The sequence below is a fragment of the Aphelocoma coerulescens genome, chromosome 1A, assembly GCF_041296385.1.
Source record: "Aphelocoma coerulescens isolate FSJ_1873_10779 chromosome 1A, UR_Acoe_1.0, whole genome shotgun sequence".
Taxonomy (NCBI): domain Eukaryota; kingdom Metazoa; phylum Chordata; class Aves; order Passeriformes; family Corvidae; genus Aphelocoma; species Aphelocoma coerulescens.
This window is the reverse complement of record NC_091014.1, coordinates 23,743,417-23,763,244: the sequence shown is the minus strand read 5'-3', so window position 1 is coordinate 23,763,244 and position 19,828 is coordinate 23,743,417. Positions and strand designations below refer to the sequence as shown.

At 40.1% G+C, this 19,828-nt stretch overlaps 1 protein-coding gene across 1 annotated transcript in view; it reads left to right on the top strand.

Annotated features, from left to right (window-relative positions):
* Positions 1 to 529: 529 nt before the first annotated feature.
* The window catches only part of PTPRZ1 (protein tyrosine phosphatase receptor type Z1), a 130,955-nt gene continuing 111,656 nt past the window's right edge, over positions 530 to 19,828 (top strand). The window contains exon 1 of the mRNA XM_068996492.1: positions 530 to 601. Coding sequence (XP_068852593.1) covers positions 544 to 601 — 58 coding nt within the window. The 5' untranslated portion in view covers positions 530 to 543. The remainder of the gene's footprint in view (positions 602 to 19,828) is intronic.

Genomic DNA, 19,828 nt, shown 5'->3' with positions numbered 1-19,828 from the left:
CACCGCACTCGCCGCGCACAACGCCCCCCCCCCGCATCCCCCACCCCGCACCCCCCCACAGCCACATCCACACTCCCACGCACACCCTGACACGCACACACGCAGCCACCCTCACACACACCCTCACACACACTCTCTCACACGCGCGCACACGTGCGCGCCCGCCCAGCCGAGCGCGGTCTCCGCCCCCCCGCGCACACACATACACGGCACACGCACACGCACACGCACACACACGATACGTGCACACACTCGCGGCACACACATCAAGCGGACACCCGCGTACACGCACCCGCCCGGGCACACCGCGCTTCCCCGCAGCTCCCGCCATGCGCTGAGCGGAGCCGCGGCCCCGCAGCTCCCAGCGCCGCTGATCCCGCCCGCCCGCGGCGTGGGGGCGGCCGCCGGGCGCGGCCGCGGCGCGGAGCCGGATTCCCGCGGGGAAGAGGTGCAGCAGCCCGCGGAGGCAGGCGGGCGGGCAGGAGGCTGAGACAGCCGGACAGGCAGGCAGGCAGTCGGAAGGAGGCGAGGAACGATTTGGACATGCTCATTCTCGGGCGCTTGGTTGCCTGCATCCAGCTCATCTGTATCCTCAGAGTGGGTGAGTGATCTCTGCATGAATTCATCTTCGGGCTTCGGAACAACTTTTCTCCCCGGGCTCCGGTGGGTTTTGGTCTCTCTGATCCCTTTTGCTTAGGTATTGCAGGCGCAGTCCCTGTCTGTTCCACGCCGCGAAAACACGCTGTCAACACCACGGGTGGGAGCGTTTCTCCTACCCTTTTTACCTCAGCCGCCGGCCTCCGAGGATGCGCGGTACCCCACGCCACCCCCGGCACCGGCGGGCTGCTCCGGGCGGGGCTCGCCAGCCCACCTTGCCTCTCTGCTCCCCCAGTGCGCCCCGCCAAGCCCTCTCAGGGGTCCGGCCCCGCTGGGCTGCCTGCACCCGCGGGGGAGGGACCGGGTGGGGGCCGGTGACAGGGGGAGAGAGAAAATCCATGCCCGGCAATGCTGATATCGAGCTTCTTTGGGGACATGGGATGTGAGATGTTACTTTACGCTCTCGCATGAGCTGTTCCGAAGAGAAGGGGATGGTGCAAAATTTCACTTCAATAAAAGGACTCGTTCTCCCTGAACGGGTAACGTCAGTGGTTGCCCTAAACCATGCAAAATACCAGTCGTTTATTCACGTGGGACCCCACATACAGAATATGGATTCATATATAGATTTAGTAGGACTGCTTACATAACCAAATTCATTTTCAGCTCATGCAGACCTGTGCAACTGGAGTGCATTCTACAAATCATGCAGTGCCCTGTTACACGAGACGATGTTTATTATAACCAGCGTGAGTCACTTGATGCTGTTAGAAGTGCTCTCTTCAGTACGTCGTCAAATAAATTCTAGCAGCTTACGTGGTAGGGTTCGTATCTTGTTGGATAATCAATTTGAATTTATAAGCTTTTATCAAATAGATCACTAGAAAATACCAGTTGGCTGCTTGTATTTCAGTATGAGGAACTTGGGAGCCTCACCTCCATGTGTACAAAACCAGTCTTACAATAGGTCTGTGGTGACAAAGTAGTCACTAACCTACATTTGTCACCCAATAGGTGGTGCTGCTTCTGAAACCATGCAGCTCTATAAACAAAGATCGGGGTTAGGTTACTCGCAGTGAAAGCAATTTCGTACCAAGTTCTGCTAGTTAGAGAAAACTACTTTTTAAAATTTTATGAGGAAAAGTATTTTTGCCTCTTTTCAGAAAATACTGTGGAATGATTCAGCTATATATGTGATGAATGTAACTGACCTTCAGTTAAAACGTGTGATCTTTGTAAGGGCATTAATAACATTTTAATGTCACTTTTAAACTAACCTATTCCTAAAAATAGGGTGCTTACTCCAATTCTCTTAGTTCTAATAATTTTCTTGTACTATGGCAAAGAATGGCCTATTATAAAACTTTTGATAAGTTTTCATAATGTCTTTCTTACATTGCCAACCTGTTTCCTGAAATCAGATGTACTCTTGAGACTAAAGGAAAAAAATTAGCAGATGTTTTTACATTTGTGTGGAGGTATATGAAAATGCTTGAGAACAGATCAAGTATACAATGATATGATCATAATGTGATACAACTCTATTCAGTTTTGGAAAGAACTTCCCTATTCAGGTGATCCTATCACATTGGAAGCAATGAAAGACAAACATAACTTCTGTAACCTTTTGTTTTGTTTTGTTTTAAATAATGTCATCTAGCATCTTACTAGAAGTAAGCTGGTTTTATATAATGTAGTGGTTAGGTACTTGTTGTGTGTATGGATGTTATATTCATGAATTTACAAGATCTGACAGGTTGGGAAAAGATTTTCTACTCATACATAAGCTGTAAGTGCATCTACTTTTTGTTTCTCTAGACTGATACACTGTTGTTTTCAATCCTGACCTGAAGAGGACCCCCTTTCTAGATGTGATGGATTGATTTGGTCTCAATGATGCATCATTCTGAAGATTCATGTGCTAGACTTCTCAGTGTGTTCAACAGTATGATTGTTCCCAAGACTGAATACCCTGTACAAGCTATTAGGTAGATTTAATCAGATTTGATTTGAATATGTTCCTGTTTGAGTACCTCTCCATAACAAATATGCTATAATCTGATAGCATTAGTTCATAGAAACAAATACTTAGTCAGAATCCTGATATTATTTTCTTCTGTGGTTTTTGTTTGTTTGGGTTTTTTCATAAAAAATAGTATCAATTATTGCATACCACCAATGTATGGTTCCAAGGGTTTGGTGAGAGAGAAGAACTGGATGGGACTATCTGGCTCTTACCATTAAATATTTCTGGTGCAGAAGAAACCAGACCCACAGCTCTGTGAATGAATTGGTGCTGGAGAGCATGACAATCTGCCTTTGTGGAGCCTACACTTATTAGTATGAGGCTAGGCAATGTGTAGATCCCAGCCTCATTTGCTTGCAGTTTCAAAAAATGTACCAGACATCAGGTGGTCTGGTACAGAGCTTTATAAGTGGTCCTTCCTAGTGAATCTGACTGGGATATTTGCTGTTGATTTTGGGAGATTCATCAGGGAAATCTGTCTCATATGTGTCCAAAAAAGACAAGGCAGCCAGGACACCCTCGCTGAGGAATAAACTATTAGAGCAGATGAAGGCAAAAAGTTCTTCTGGGAATGACAAGACAGCAACAGTTCATTCTCTGTCTAACTGAAGAAATGCTTAGGAGCTTCTAACTTACCTGCTGAGTTATGAACAGCACCTTCCTTCAGTGTTACTGAAGCCAAGGAACTTGATTACATCAAGTACTGATGTAATTTTTTATGGAGCAGGGTACTGTGTGAGTACTCTCAGTGAGTGCCATTCAGTGAAACTTGTGGAGTGAGATGCTATTCAGTCACAAGTAAGAGCTCATAAGAAACCCTATGCAATTGTTTGTGAGCACTACTGTGTAGAGATTTCCTATTAAGATTTTTCTTTTACTAAGATTAAAGGGAAAAAACCCCAACCCTATATGGACAATTCACTTGGATTTTTACATTTTTATTTTAAATGAGAAATTTATGAATCTGTAATCTTCAGCCTGTATATGTCTCAGACTGAAGATATTCTTTGAAAATCTGCCCTGGCTTACTGATGTGTTCCATATAACCTGAAAGTCAATGAGGTGTGCCCTTTTGGTGCCTTTTGTGGCATTGTTCCTATGGAAATAGTATCTGGAGTCTTTTCAGTAAGTAGACTATTTATGAATCTGTGTAGGCAAGAAAATGTTCATAGAAAAAGGAACGTTTTAACAAATTACACTGTAATTGTGGTTAAATTTGAGTCAAAGAAGTGTAAATATTTAGGCAAGAGTTAAAAATATTCCATGCTCTCACTAGAAAAATGTATGGATAGTTTCCCCAAATAAGGTAAAAAATTTCTCTAGAATTAGCTGATCTGCATCTTACTACTATCACTGTCTGACCTCAACCAGGCTTTTGTGTTTCAAAATGCAAGTAATTAATCTCTAAATTTAATTAGTTGTGTCTCAGATTAATTTCTCACTATCTAGAAAATACCTCTCTCTCGTTTTTAGTTTTTTTCTGGCATCCCTGTGCCATGACTTTATTTGTACAAAGCTGGTAACAGTTCCCTAAATATTCTTGTTTTTCTTATACAGCTGACATCAGGACAGTATTTTCAAGCTATCAGGCAGCATGCACCTCACTATCAACATGAAAGCAACTTCTCTGCACTTTTTACTGGATGGTCACAACTAAAAATAGTGAGAATCTAAAGCACAGCACACTTTGGCTTCCTAGATCCAATCACACTGTGTGTTCATTCTCATGTCCACGTGTTTAGACTCAGTAAGCCCTTAGACTGCTAGAGGACTGTGGAATCAGATCCTTCTTTTTTGCACTAACCTCTTATTTTGACAATATTTTTGTAGGCCAGTTATTTGGCACACCTCAAACTGAATTGCATCACAGTAATAGTAATGTATATTACTGCTAATGCTTGAGCACATTTTACACTTAAGATTATATGTTCCTATGCATGATGATACATATGCATTTCTCCTATGGAGAAATTTAATCCTGCCATATCTAAAACATAAGAGCTAAAACAAAAAAAAAAAAGAATTTTAGAACTGATTTATTTTTATACTTTAACCATCTATATTATGACCATATATATGTTACGCATTTTTGTACCATAGACATTTATATATATCAAAATCTAAATATACAGTATGGATTTCTTTTAGGTTCAAATACTAGCAGGTATGAAAAGTGATGAAATGAATGTAATTTTAAAATTAATGTCAGTGTAGCCAAGTATTTACTCAGCACACTAGTCATCTGTAGGACATATCTAAAATAGTTATGTAATTTCCAACATTGAATCAATACAATTCATAAGGAGAGTTTTCTAAACTGCATTTGGCCTCACTTCATCTCTGAATTTACCCTTCTATCTGGATTCCTGGAGAGAAACTAAATACTATATATAAAAATAAGATGATAATTTGAAAACATAATTATAATCTGTCTTGTAAATTAGGATGTTAATTTATGAAAATAGGCACTTGACCATTTCTTAAGGAAGGCTATTTCCTAGATTTTCAGTGCTCATCATTTAAGTGGCCACTTCCCACTATGAGATCTCTAATTAGGAATTTAAGGGTGAACAGATTCTGTTCTTTCCCTGACAATTTCAATTCCTCTTCAAATGTGCTGTGCTTCTCAGTATTCCCCGTAGGGCCTAGAAGTCTGTGGCAGTTCCGGAGCCCCCAGCTCCCATTTAACAGCTCAGTTCTCACAGCTTCGTGCACCATTTATGTGGCTTTCCTGTACAAGACATCCTTTGGCTATTCAATAAGCTTCTTTTCCCATAAAGACAAAAGTTACCTTTTTGAATACATGTCAAGCCTTCTGTATTAGAAAGATGAATCTACAGGAAGAAAAGGACTTACAGTATTAAATAAACAAAATCCACTAAATGAAAGATAGCAAATATTTCAAAGAGGCTGGGACTATAAATGAGACTTGGCTCCTGCAGGTTGTTGAGGAACTGTTGGCAGCAGAATACTTTGGTAGGAAGGTATGGTGCAGGTTGCTTGTTGAATACAAATTACAAATACAAATTAGATGTTGGTCCACCAGTTCAGTCTTGAGGCTAAAGTGGAAATAACTGGAGATTTTAGAAACAAGGGGAGGGTTTATTTTGCTTGATTTGCATCACTGGCTAGTAATTGTGGCACTATCTGATAGAGGTGAAATAATAGACTTTTTAAGTAAAGCAGACACTGTGAAGTGTCACAGCTTATTCTAGATGAGGCATGCCTCTCAAAAGCTCCTGTTGCCTTTACATCTTGCCCATAGGCGACTTTGGTTTTCTTTGATCCACTGGAAGTAGCATATTTCATCCTACACATCAGTATTTTTCATTACTATTTGAAGACCCCAGGAGCTATTGTTTGAGTTAATTAATTTCAGAAATTGTGGTGAAAGTCACGAGGATGATGAAAGTCCTATCCTACATCTGATGAGGAAACCTCGGCAATGAAAGTAGGATGCCTGTGGAACTTAGGTGTTTGAACCCAGAATTTTAATCAGAAGGTTCCCTGACTCAGCTCGTACCTTGATGGCTTCCAGGGAAGCTTTCAGGCAGCCATAGTTTCTCTCCTGCATGTGCCCTAACCTGACCTTATCGTGTGCAGCTCAGTGCCTCTTTAAGTCCAAAGTTTCCTTGGATCCAAACCCAAATATCCTTTCAGATGACTTTCCTGAGCCTTAAGTCAGTAAGGTTCCCTAAATACATGCTGACAGAATCATGATCTGGCTGCTGCTGCTGCTTCTGTTTGGGACAAAGGACAAGATGGTGGCTGTGCCACCTTCTCATGTTGTAGCCCAGTCACTGAAGCATTTTACCAAGACAGTCTAGAGAGTCTGGACTCGTCTGAGATAAAGGGATTTGAACCTCCATCTTCTGTCTCCAAACATTAGGTTTTGTCAAATGAGAAGACTTTTCATACTTCTTGTGTAATATGAAACAATTTATCTTATTTTTAAAATTTTTTGTTAGAACAATATTTTGAGAGGATTCTGGACAAAATCTTGAAAGAGGGTTGCTAAGCAGTTGGAAACCACATCTATTTCAGGAATTTTTGGAGCTGGAAATGGAACCTGGGAGAGTTTGCAAGAAAATTTTCCAGCATATAAGTTTGCCTTTTTCTCACTGTCCACTTCAGGCTTCTGAAGCAAGGACTCTGAATTAGTAAGATACCACAGCAAGATAGAATGTACGAGGTCTTAGGACTGCTCCTACTCAGTATTTCATTATCTACTTGCTGGATACAATGCATAAATCACTACCCACGCATTTTCTCTGGTTGAGCAGATTTTGCTTGTTTCTTTAATAGTTCCAGATACTTATTTAAAGAAGGGAATTCTAGGTTGTACTCCTGAAAAATTAACCTCTCAAAGGTGGGCAAGCCTCAAGTGTATTTCCACCAACTCAGCATTTGACATCAGCTATCCTGGTCAGCTGAGTACCATTTGGGCAAGCCAGTTGCTTGTTACTGCACTCAGCTGCTTAGATCACCTAAAGACGGGGGAGCAGCCTGAACTTCAGGGCTCTGGAGCCTACTGCTGTTGTGTGACAGGTGGGTGATTCTGCTAAAGCCATCTTGCACTTGAGTTTTTGCACTTAAGTTTTTTTCTAAGTCAAGGCTATTTAATACATCCTTTGCACCACAGTTTCACATTCAGCAGCTAAAAAATAGGCTAGTTGTGGTTTGGCTACTTGCCGTATAAAAAGCACTATTTCCTTGTCTAGATTTTTACAGCATCCAGTTAGACATACAAGGTGATATGTTTGGTTTTTTCCTATTCCCCTTTATGTTTCACTAAACATAAAGAATGTAGTTACTTTGAAATTTTCTCTGTGATATTGAAATACTAAAGATCCTACTGTGCAGGTAGCATTCAGCAATTTGTATTTCTCTATGAAGATACTAGGACTTCACCTGAGCAGTGAGAGATTTTATTAAGAGTTTTTGAGAGCAGTATATCCATTAGTAATTTGGCTGTGAATTATCATCCTCATTGCCAAAAAACTTCTGCTAAATATTGGATTACCTGGAGGCTGAAATACAAAGTAGGTAACATTTGAAAAGGTATCCATCTTCACTGCCTCATTTATCTGTTTGCTGAGATATGATAAGAGTAAAGCAGTGAAGAGGTGGTTAAACGGTGACATGGAAAGGGCAAAATAAGAGATGTCCAGAGTACTTTTACTGTGTTAAAATCGTGTTACAAAAATTGGTGTTCAAAATCCTGTAAATTAAGGATGTTGCATAAAAATAAATCACATCAAATGAATCTTAGTGAAAGACATGGTTATGTAAATTCCCTAACAGAATGTGACAAAGAATTCCTGACTCATTTAAAATTTTCTTGGAAGTCATGGTAAGCTCTTTAATCAGGACAGATTTTTTTCTTGGCTTTTGATAAGCTATCCACACCAAATGAAATATTTTCCTGAAGAAAATTGAAGGATTTACTGAACTCATTGAGATTTAGACTGGTTTGTATCACAATTCTTCAGAATACATTTTTCCAAAAATAATGCTAGTTTTCAAAGCTGTCAGATCCTTAAAAAAGATAAATCTGTGATGTTCTGCAGGGGCAGCATATACCAAAGAAACTAAAAGCTTTTTGAAAGCTACAGCAAATATTTTGAGGAAAAATGAAGCCTTTAAAATCAGCGTTTAAAAAAAGACTTGATTCTTCAATTGCTTTATTTGCTGAACTCCATGATTTCAGCAGAAGTTCCCAAAAAGAAAAACATCTTCTTGCTGAGACTAAATAGCTAATGATCAAAGTAACAGCTGGCTTTATAAAAGGGACCTAATATTACTCCAGGCAATTTGTCTTCTGGCTCCATCCCCAAACTGACCAACTGTGTTTGATCTATTTCTAGCCATTTAGAAAAGTCATTTGGTTCCAAGTGTATGCCAGTTATTTCTGTCGCTTCCTTTTGTAACTCTTATTCTGATACGCATGTCTAAGTATGATAACTAACAAATATGTCAGGCTGGGACTTCCTGGGAGGCCCAGGAGCCTTCTTCCAGCTTCTTAGAGCATTCCAGCGACGTGTCTGTGACATGTCACACCAAATTGGTGCACTCACCACACAACCCATCTGCCTGTCATTTGCACAGAGTTTGGGGCAAGTCTTGTGTGGTCTGTGCCTACCTCCTTTATTAACTGTGAGTTTTGGTCGCTACCTTTGCATTTCATGTATCTTGCAATGTTGCAGAAAAACTTACTTTGGGTTGTCTTGTTGTTTTTTCTAACACACCTTGGGTTTGTGTTAAAAAAACCCTGTGTATCACTGTAGATCCACAGATCAGAGTAGTTACTTCTGGCTTATGTGCATAAATAAATCCTGGATGAGCACCAAGGGGAAAAAGTTCCAGAAGACCTCTTTAAGTTTTAGGATAGCGCTTATACAAACCCAAATGACTGTAAACTGGCAATGTGCAAATTTATACTGAAAATTCAAAGGAAGTTCCTAACCATTACAACAGTGGAATTCTGAAAAGTGTGTCCAATGTTAACAGTGGGATCAAAAAGCCAACCTGATATTTTTTTTTGGTAATTGTAGAGTACTACATTTTTTATGAGAGCCTGCGGCCCCTGAAGCAGGAGAGAACCCTGACAGTGATCTAGGAGTTCCTGTCAGTGAGTAGCATGGCACAAACTGTGCTACATAAGAAAACTGAGCAGTGTGCACCTGGCTGTGCCAGCCAGCTGCCCACCAAAACCACATAAACCAGTCATTGCTCATGATGGACTGGAGCATTTTTAAGCTGAGGTACTAAGGAGTGGGTGCTCACTTAGCATCTCAAGTACCCCTCAGCATTTCAAAATGCATACAGAAAAAGAAAGAAGTATATAAATAGGAGGCTATATATATCATAAATACAATACAAAGTCATGACACTTAAAAATTTGCATTTTGTGTTTTGCTTATTGTATTTTGGGGCTGTTGACCACTTGCTTTTTTAAATAAGATTACTTGTACAAGTACAAGGTAAGAAACCTCCTTTAAAGAAAGGGTTTTGAAATTGTGTTGTATGACTTCAGGGGCTAGTGGTAGAGTTAAAATACTAGCCAACTGAAAATCCTAGGGAGCTAGCTGGCAGTGTTCTCACTCTCTCACCTGATACAACTGTAGGAGATTTCAATTCATTTTATTTCTGTGTCAAATTTTGCACTGGCTGAATTCTGAAAGTATTCTCAGGCTCATCTGCCCATTTCTCATCAAACCTCTCCATGTCCACCTGTCATATTCTCATATAAATGGTTTGGCATCTCTGTCAGCCCCATTTCTCACTACATGCACATTTCTGCAAAGACACAGGCAGTTATGTGGTAGTTTACTCATGTAAAATTACTCCAACTTTGTGAGGGTTCTCATTGATTGGTTTCTGCACTCCTTTTAAAGTGTAATTCTTACATATCTGATACAATTCTTTCTCCCTGATTGTTCCTCCTCTTTTATTTGTGATGAAGAAAAAGGGATTTGTGTTTTGCTTACTGCTTTATCTGTGTGGTAAAAAATCAAACATAAATCAATATGTATTAGAATGAACAAAACACTGGGTAAAAAATGTAAATTCCTTATTTTTTTCTCTACAAGTTTTATTTTCTGCACTGCTGCCTAATCAATTTCAAAGGTTTATTTTTTGGTATGTCTTGATGAGAGACATAAAATATTTCTGTATTTAGAATATGTATTTGACCAGAGGTCAGGACAGTATTACATTCGACGTAATTCATTCAGAAATACTTAGACTAGAAATTTTTCTTTTAATCCATTTGTGAAAAATAGATCCATGAAAAATTCCTGAGGATTATGCAAAAATATCCTTTAATCTGAATCTTTTTTCAGTATTTTCTGGTTTGTGCTACCCACTGTGGGATTTGTAATGCATGAATCAGCAGACAAAGTATGTTTCAGTGTGGCAGTAGTCATCTCTGTCTGTATGGGAAGTTCCAAACTTTTTGTGTGAGGTGATAAGATTGTGACACAAAATCATCTAAAGATTTGTCTGAGCAGCGGCTGTACTCATGAAAAAGGAGGTTTAGATTAGATACTAGAAAAAAATTCTTCACTGAAGGGGTGGTCAGGCATTGAAACAGGCTGCCCAGGGTAGTGGTGGAGTCACTGTTCCTGGAAGTGCTTAAAAAACGTGTGGAGGTGGCACTTGGGGATATGATAAAGTGGTGGACTTTGTGGTTGGACTTGATGAGCTTAGAGGTTTTTTCCAACCTTAAAGATTCTATGGTTCCATGAAAAATGACAAAAGGAACAGATATGCCCTGTTGTTAGGAATACGTGCACATCTTTTATGATCCGATTAGCTTTTGCAACTATTCAAGTGTTTACTGTAGAAGAGATTCATCATAGTAAAATGTTTTGCAAGTGCAATTGAGAGCAGATTAAAAATGTCCTTATTGCCCTGCTGAATGGAAGAAGACAGGTTCATCTAAATCTGGTAAAGCTAATAAGGCAGTGATGCATAAAAAATAGTTTCAGGTTACATGTAGTCAAGTGAAATACAGGAAAATGTATATGGAGCAACCAGAAAATCTAGTCCTGTTTTTGGTGAATAAGGTAATATGAGTTAATCAGCTTTTTCTAATATGATCTACTCATTCTATCACAATTGTAAAGAGTGCATTTGAACAAAACTATAATACAGGTTTTCATGGTTTGCTTCATTAGTTAAATAATTCCTTGGATGTGCAAGAGCTTTTTGAAAGACATGTAACCCTGAAATCTGCTGTTCCGTTGAAAGCAACAGGAAATTCAACCTGCTCAGAGTATGATTAAATCAAAGGGGTTTCATCGTCTTTTAGTGCAACTCAGAATGCTGGGTGTGCATAGACTGAGACTCACAACAGCCAGCATGCCCTGTGCTGGGACATGCAAGCTTGGCTGGTAAAATAAAGATCAGTGTAGATAAAAAAGTGTGAAAAAATAACTAACTGGGACATGCCTCTTAGGGCCACATATTGGACATAACTATGCTGAAACATCTTGTTTAGATGGCTAGACTTGGGAAGTTCAGAATTGTTGATCTTACTACCCCTAAACCAGCTATACAATGCTAGTACTGGACACTTCCCATCATCACCTAACAATACAACATTTGCCAAAGGAGCAGGAGGTGGCAATCCTAAACCTTTCCCCTGTACCAGGGTTTGAACCACAGCTGTGGAGGGCAGTATGATCCACAGTATGACAGAGCACAGCAGGTGGGGATGGGCAACACTGTTAATCTGTACCAGGCTGAAGATGGGAATTGTAGATTGACATAGAAAACTTAAATATCCAGTCCAATGAGTGGGATAAGGTGGTTCAGTACAGCATTTCCAGGTGCTAGACTAGATTTTTTCCCCCTCTTCTTCACTGTACCCCTGCTACCCTGCTCCAGAGCAGCAGCTGCCACCGTGTGTGAGCAGCAAATCCCTGGTCTCCGCCTTCTGCTGTGGCTTCCTACCATCTTCCCCTGCTACACCCCCACAACACTGTCACTCTGTGGCTGCAGTAGGGATCTCTCTGCTGGGATGGACACAAATGTGCATTTGGCAGCCTGTACTGGCTGGGAAGGGCCTCTCTGTCTGTGATGGGCAGTGGGCAAGAAAATACATTCTGTAGGTTGGTTTAAAGCCTTGAGTCAGCAGCTGGACCATACTGGGTTATGTCTGTCATAAAAGGAGTGATGCATGGGATTCCAGTCCCTGCTATCCGATGTAAAAACCACCAGGATTTCTATTGTCTCTTGTAGTTTTGAAACCTGATGAAGAATGCTGCTGTATGTCTAGGTGTGGTCCATCTAGTGCTTATCTAGGTCTTCTGGGCATCTCTGAATGGTCACCTGCTTACCCTGCACCCATGAAGTCTCTGTATCTTTCAGTCTTGGACCAGTTGCTGATTTTTTTGTGTTGCAGAAGGTGAACCAGTTAGATACAAAAGTGGATTGTAACTCTCCCGGAAAATTGTGTAGCTGTACCGTTAGTCTGTGTAAGAAATGTATGCATTTGCACTGCCCCTGTTGGAATAGCAGGAGGTTTTCTGCCACAGGCAGGTATGGCAATGGAGTGAGCAACTGCTGCAGTGCCCTGGAAGAAAATACAGCATGTGCTCCTTTTTGTAGCAAATCAAATGCTTTGGATAGCATAGAGACAACAGATGCGTTTCCCTGGTGAGTCACTGAGCTTCCCTAAAGCCCCGTATCTCCAAGGCTTTCTGCTGAGGTGAAGCATATTACTCTGCTCCCAGTACAGGCAAGACCTTAAAGGCTTAGTCAAACCTGTAATTAATTAATTGTGTAAGACTTAGAAGATATTTCACTAGATGAGCACTAAGTCTGTTGCTAATGATTTCAAATATACGAAGCAACTTCCTAAAACCCTTTGAAATTGGCAATTATAATGTTCTGTCTTACACGGGAAAGCTTTGATCACTCCAGAGCAGGAAATAAATGCATGACTTAAACTGGAGAGATGCAGTGACAGAACAGCAGCAAACTGTGAAATACAGTGGCGTGGCAGAGAGCCAGAGGAAGATTTGCTGTTGCTCCTTCCAAAACCGATTTGAAGTCATTTTAGTGTTTCTGTGTTGCATAAATGACTGTGAAAGTCCTAGGAGGTCTGCAGTTGCATGTGCTTACAGTCTGAAGATAAGACTTGATTGAAGAATTTTTGCTTTCATGTTCTCTTCATTTTTTTTTTGGTTTTTTTTTTTTTTTAATTCCTATGCAATTACAAGGCTACATTCTGCCAGAGCTCTAGAAGCAAACCTAATGAAAATCTGACTAGTTCTATCACAGGTACTTAAATGTGATTCTTTTAAAAAAATGTTAAAGTATGTCTGAAAGCTTATTGTTTTCTGTTCAATGGTAGGAATACTTTGCAGAGAAACTAACTAGCTACAGTCTTGAAGCTTCATTTTTGCCACTGTGTTTTCTGAGAGCAAAACGTGAGCTCTATCTTCTGTACTTGACTAATCCTTGTTGTGGGTTTAGCAATGCCATCCACCAAATTGTTTCCCTAACTCACTCAATTTTTCATGAGGTCATTAAAATTAAGAAGGTTCTTAGGTATAAAGCAGTGTGGTATTTGCTTGTGAACTTTTTGCAGTTCCTCAAATAACTTTCAGTTATTAATATGTAGAAGAGAGAAAATAAGAACATTTTAAGAAAATAAAAATGCATTCTAAAAATACTCTGCTTTTAAGGATGTATGGGTTTTTTTAAAACTATTGTAGTGCTGTCACCTGCATATAATATGCACCTGCTGGAGGCATCTTCAGAAACGTTTATTTGCTTTGATTAATTGCATAATAAATTCTCCCTTGTGGCTGATTAAGTGAAAAATACCAGAAGTTGCTTCTTGAAGGAGCAAATACTATTTTAATGGTTTTATATCATAATGAAATAGTTACATCCAAGTAAAATGAGGGGGAAAAGATCTCTCTAATTGTCTATAAGCTTTCCACTGAGGGATTAAATGTTAGCACTGTGCCTATAGATGCAGTTCTAGTACACTTCAGATATTTTACAAAAAATTGGGAAACTTATAATTGGTTACTGGAAATACAACCATTTAAAATACACAATATATTTATTTCATTGTGTACACAGATTAATCCTTTAACTGGCCTTTTACATGTGTTGGATATTTATACAAAAATGAGATCTGAGGTTATACTGACATGTGGAGATGTTGTATAATCAGGGAATTGCTACCATTAATTATTTATGTATTGACAACATTTAAGTGCATCTGGCAGTGACCAGGGTTTCATTTTATAAGGTACCATGTGAACACAGAGCAGGAATATGACACCTGCTCTACAGAATTTAGAAATAAAATAACATACAGAACGAGAAGCTGATAGGACAGAGAAGACAGGAGTAAGTGCTAAGAAAAAGTCATGTATTAGTCAGCATAAAAAACAGATGAGCTGGTGAAGCAGCAATTAGTCATATCTTTTCTAGCTATTCCTGTGAGTACCCATTTTCAAAGAGGGATTTAAAAGGCCTGTCTCTGTTCTACCTCAGAAAGGTAGAGGTAGTAATACTTCACTCAAAGGTATTTTGTGTGAACAAGAGTACGTTCACATTTCTGAAGCTCTTTCAAGAGTGAAAAGATTGGCTCCAAGTCATAGGTTATAGGGCAGTGTCCCTCTGCAAGGACATGGTGCAGGGAACCTTTGCAGCCTCTGAGGACCCAACCTGTGTGTGAAGGCAGCTCCATTTGCAGTCCCTTGGAGTCCCTGGTGCAGCTCTTTGCATGCTGTGTCATCTCCAGGTAACACTTTGAGATGAGGAGAAGCGTTCACCTGGAGACCTGCTGTATCCTGATGATTCAATAGGAAACTGAAATCATGAGACCTTGGAACTGCACCTGGCAGTCTCAGCTCGAGCATGTCATTTTACCTTTGCTTGTTTGCTTCCTGCAAAGCTGAGATGATATACCCATGCTTTCTGACATCAGTTCAGGAACAAAAGTACTGCATACACATGAGAGTGCAGACGTATTACAGAGTGCACGTGGGCATGAGAGCAGCTAAGGTGTTCTGCTTTGTGTGAAAAAGGGAGCCCTTTCAGCCTGAGCACAGCCTTCCTAATGCTGTGTGACTTCACTTAGGGGAGACTGCATGTACATTTACACCTGAAAACACGAGTCAAAACAGCTGATCTGAACATTTAGCTTGTGGTGGATCCTCTGATCATAATCATAAATGGAGGTTCTCACCCTGTATGACCCACTGCTACTCAGAAACTATGGGCTGCAACAAGGTCTTGTACCTCATGGTCCCTGAATGTCAACATGGAGAAATGTGGCAGTATCAGGTAGGCATTTGGTGTGTAAAACAAAGCTCTAACATCTCACAAAAGGAACAATTATACTGCATGGGGATACCACTGATGTTATTTTATCTAATTGCTGTAATTTGCTGTTCATGTGAGGTGTGGTAGTACAGTCATAACATACTGAAAATTAGGTTTTCCTCAGGTGTAGCAGTCAGTAAAGCTTGTGTCCATGTGTCATGTTTGATGATAATAAAAGTAATGATACTATTTATCCTGTCTCATTTTTCTTCATTTATCATTCTTCTTCATGCTACAAAGGTAGCATGTGAGCACAGCTATAGGGGTGGTGGCTGTTGGCAGCTGCTTTCCATTAGCTGCCATCTCAGTTCCACAAGGTCTTGCAACACACATTTTCTAGGTGGTCCCTGGTGCTGAATGAATGGGTACAGCTTTTCTGTCTTATGCCCCCCATACTGCCACTTCATGGATCACCCTGCATGCTTCAGTGTTTGCTGCCAGTTACTACACTGCAGTGTCCTGATCCATTCTTGTCTGCAATTCTGACTTCAGGGATGTGATGCTCTGTGTCTGTTATTTGTACTTCAGAAATAAGTGTTGATTTCTAAGATGTGACCATAAGGCCAAGTACTGACGTGGAAAAAAGTTCTAAATTGCACAGGTTCAGTGGATGAAAACCTACATTGCTTTGTGTTCTCTCTTTAAAAAAATAGCAAATGTTAAAAAATGAATTGAAGGACCAGTCCAGATTTCTGTTGTCTCCTGGCAAGTGATAACTTACAGGGGAAAAAGAGTAAGAAAAGTGGTGGGCCCTGCTAACAAGAGGACGAGACTTAATGGTAGTTTCCAGAGTCCTTGCTCTAGAGTTTATAGGAGTCCCAGAGAGACTGAGAGAGTAAATGAAAGACAAGAACAGCAAAAATAAAGAAAGGGAGAAACAGGAAGGAGGGAGTGAAGAAGGGAGGGAGAAAGGAAGGAGTAAGTTTACAAATGAGACACATTTGCCACTTGTGCAGCTTCTCTTTCTCTCATGTTCTTTAATTGTGGTGCTGCTGCATTCTGCAACTACTCATCATTTGTAACTACTAGAAAAGGAGACTGGGGGAGTCAAATTATGCCTGCTGTGCCTTGTACAGCCATCACATCACCAAACCCAGAGTGAAATGAAATAAGTGAACCTAAGCTTTCAATCTCAGGTTTTTTCCACAACTGTTTTCCAGGTAGTGAGGAAGATGAAGAGGGTAATGCTACCAATTTCTTCTTCTTTTTTAATGAATGCATACAAGTGGAGTTTACTACAGAGCAATTTCTGAGGTGCTCATTCATCACAACAGAGAAAAAAGTTCAGAGCAAGAGCTGAGGAGTCTTCATTTGCTTCTAACAGGAACTGTTTATGTAACTTCCTCAGCATCATCACCACAGTGGTCTCTAAAGACCTGTAGGTGTGTAATACTTCCAGCCAGCATATGATGAATGAATTATAGAAAGATGCTTGTTGACACTTGCAAGGAGAGACTAAGTGATGAAACAAGAGCAGTGATGGGTTTGGGGAAGGAAGAGACACCACCCCCTGCCCCCTTACCCACACTTCCACACTGCCTTGGCCTTTGAGGCTGACCTTCAACCCCTCCTCCTTTCTCCCTCCTCATAGGGAACCTTATGCACTCCCCTTCCCTTCCTTCTCTTTCTGAGCCCCATATCTGGATGTGAAGCAGATTCCCCTCAGAAAATCCTACTCTTCTAGAAGAATGAACTGTTCTTGTTTTAGGGTAGGAGGGAGTACTGCAAAGCAGATTCTGGCTAATTGTCACTCACTGCCTGTGGCAAGCATCCATATCTGAGATTATCATATAAATTCTATTTGTACAACTTACAATCTCAATGCAGCTCAAATTCTATGGATTTGTTGGCAGTACTACAAGTAAATCATTATAATAGTTGCTAAAAAATGAGCATTGACAGTGATATTCAGGCTGTAATGACCACTGTAACCTAAAAAACTTCAAGGAGCTTTATTGTTTTCAAAAGGGAAATGTGTGTTCTTAGGCTGAAATGTAAGTTGGTTGGAATAGTACATTTCCTTTATAATGAATACATCCCAAACTAATGCTGCCTCCTTGAACAATCTGCAAACCCAAGATTTGATGGTAAAACTCACTGCTGCCTCTATGGAGAGGACACAGGTGTGTGTTACAGATTAAACAGGGGCTGCTGGTTTTCACCAAAATGTACAGACATTTGGTAGTAACTCTTTGTGGGGAAATATTTGAAGGGCAGTTAAAAAGCCTTGGATGTGTAAGGACCATGTTGGGAAGAGTTTTAGTGTGCAACAGGGAACAGACAGACTGGCATGGCAGTAAGTTCTGTAAGTTTAAGTTTTTTTCAGGGAAACAATATTTAGAAATAAGTTTCAGGTAAATTTCACAATTATTTTAATTGGAGAAAACAACTCTAAATTCTTTTTGATGCAATAACTATAATGAATACTATTTTAAGAATTCACCCAAGGCTCTAGTCATGAAAGAACATGTGCTTGACTGAGTTGCATTCACTCTATAAAATAAAACTGATGTTCTGCTTGCAGCTCTAAAGAGAAGATCTCCATTCTTTTTCCTCCATGCCAGAATTCCACGATGGGTGTGATGAGTATCCTAGTTTTCTGTGGGAAAAAAATCTAAAGAGAAGCAAGCTGTAATTTCCTATGGAAAACCAAAAATAAGTAAAGAAAGAAATTGACAGGAAAAAAAAGGCATGCTAGTGCAAACCTTTATCAAAAAAGAAAATTCTTCTGCTCAGTTCTAAAGTGTGTCCACAACATTTTTGATGTACATCTACTAGGCGTTACACTTTCCTGGTGTACATTGTACAACAAGTAAGTTTCTAAGAGCAGGGTAATATTAGGGTGTTGTGGTTTAACCCCAGCCAGCACTAAGCCCCTCGTAGCCACTTGCTCACTCCCCCATCAGCAGGATCATGGAGAGAATCAGAAGGATAAAAGTGAGAAAACTCATGGGTTGAGATAAAGACAGTTTAATAAGGAAAGCAAAAGCCCTACACACAAGCAAGTCAAAACAAGGAATTTTTCCTGCCTTTCCCATGGGCAGGCAAATGTTCAGCCATCCCCAGGAGAGCAGGGCTCCATCACACGTAAAGGTAACTTGGGAAAACAAATGCCATCACTCCAAACATTCCTCCCTTCTTCCTTCATCCCTCCACTTTGTATACTGAGCATGATGTCATAGGGTCTGGAATATCCCTTTGGTCAGTTGGGATCACGTGCTCTGACTGTGTCTCCTCCCAGCCCCCCATGCACCCCCAACTTCCTTACCAGCCTGGCAGTACAAATAGCAGAAGAGGCCTTGGTTCTGCACAAGCCCTGCCCAGCAATAACAAAAACATCTTTGTATTATCAAACCTGTGTTCAGCACAAATCCAAAACACAGCCCCATACCAGCCACTGTGAAGAAAATTAACTCTACCCCAGCCAAAACCAGGACATAGGGTAGGAACTAGTATCCAAGAGCTACTTCTGCATTTAAGTGGCTCACATGCTCAGAAAGAAATCAGAAAAAAGTTACCTGCTAATGCAAATGACCATATAGCAAACTAAATTTCAAGAAGAGGATTGATTCCAATTGCATATGGTCATCTGCTTTCTTTGATGTAGAAAAATATCCAAAACACAGCAAAAACTGTGGAGTAGTCAGCCCTTGCATGGGAATGACCTATTCAGCATACACCAGTGTAGCCTCTCAAGAACCATAAACATAAAAGTAGATATTAAGATACCAATAAAATAAAAAAACCCTTTTTTCCTACAATTATATTCTGTCATTGCCTTTCCTTTGAGTACTAATATGGAGTTCATAAGAAACTAGACACATTTTACTGAACTAATAAAATTTAATCCTAACATAAATGTACTAGTATATTGCCTATATAAGAGCAGTGAGCCAATTTGGCAATAAGCCAAGCACTGCTGGATAAATTGAAATGCAACTCTTTCATCACTGCTTGATTTAGCAATTAGTTGACATCAAACTAGGAAACATGCACTAGACAGAAAGTAAAGAATGTGATTTCTCCGTATTAATATTCTAAACTCTTTTATTGCATATCTATATAGTAGCCAGAATTAATACTGATGGGATTTCCTCTGTTTACTAAAAAAAAAAATCCCTAGTTATCTTAAAGTGTTATTTTGCAGTTACCTGGCACTCAGCATAGATAAAATATTCCTTCACCTTTCATCTAATTATGATGACATTAATAATGACAAGCCTTGAGAAAATAAGTGCATGACAATTAATAAAAAAAGTGGGTTAGATATGAGGGAATTTGTGTTTCTGATGATGACAGGGCTCAGCCTATAAATCACCAGTAAAAGAGGAGCATGCTGAGAAAAGA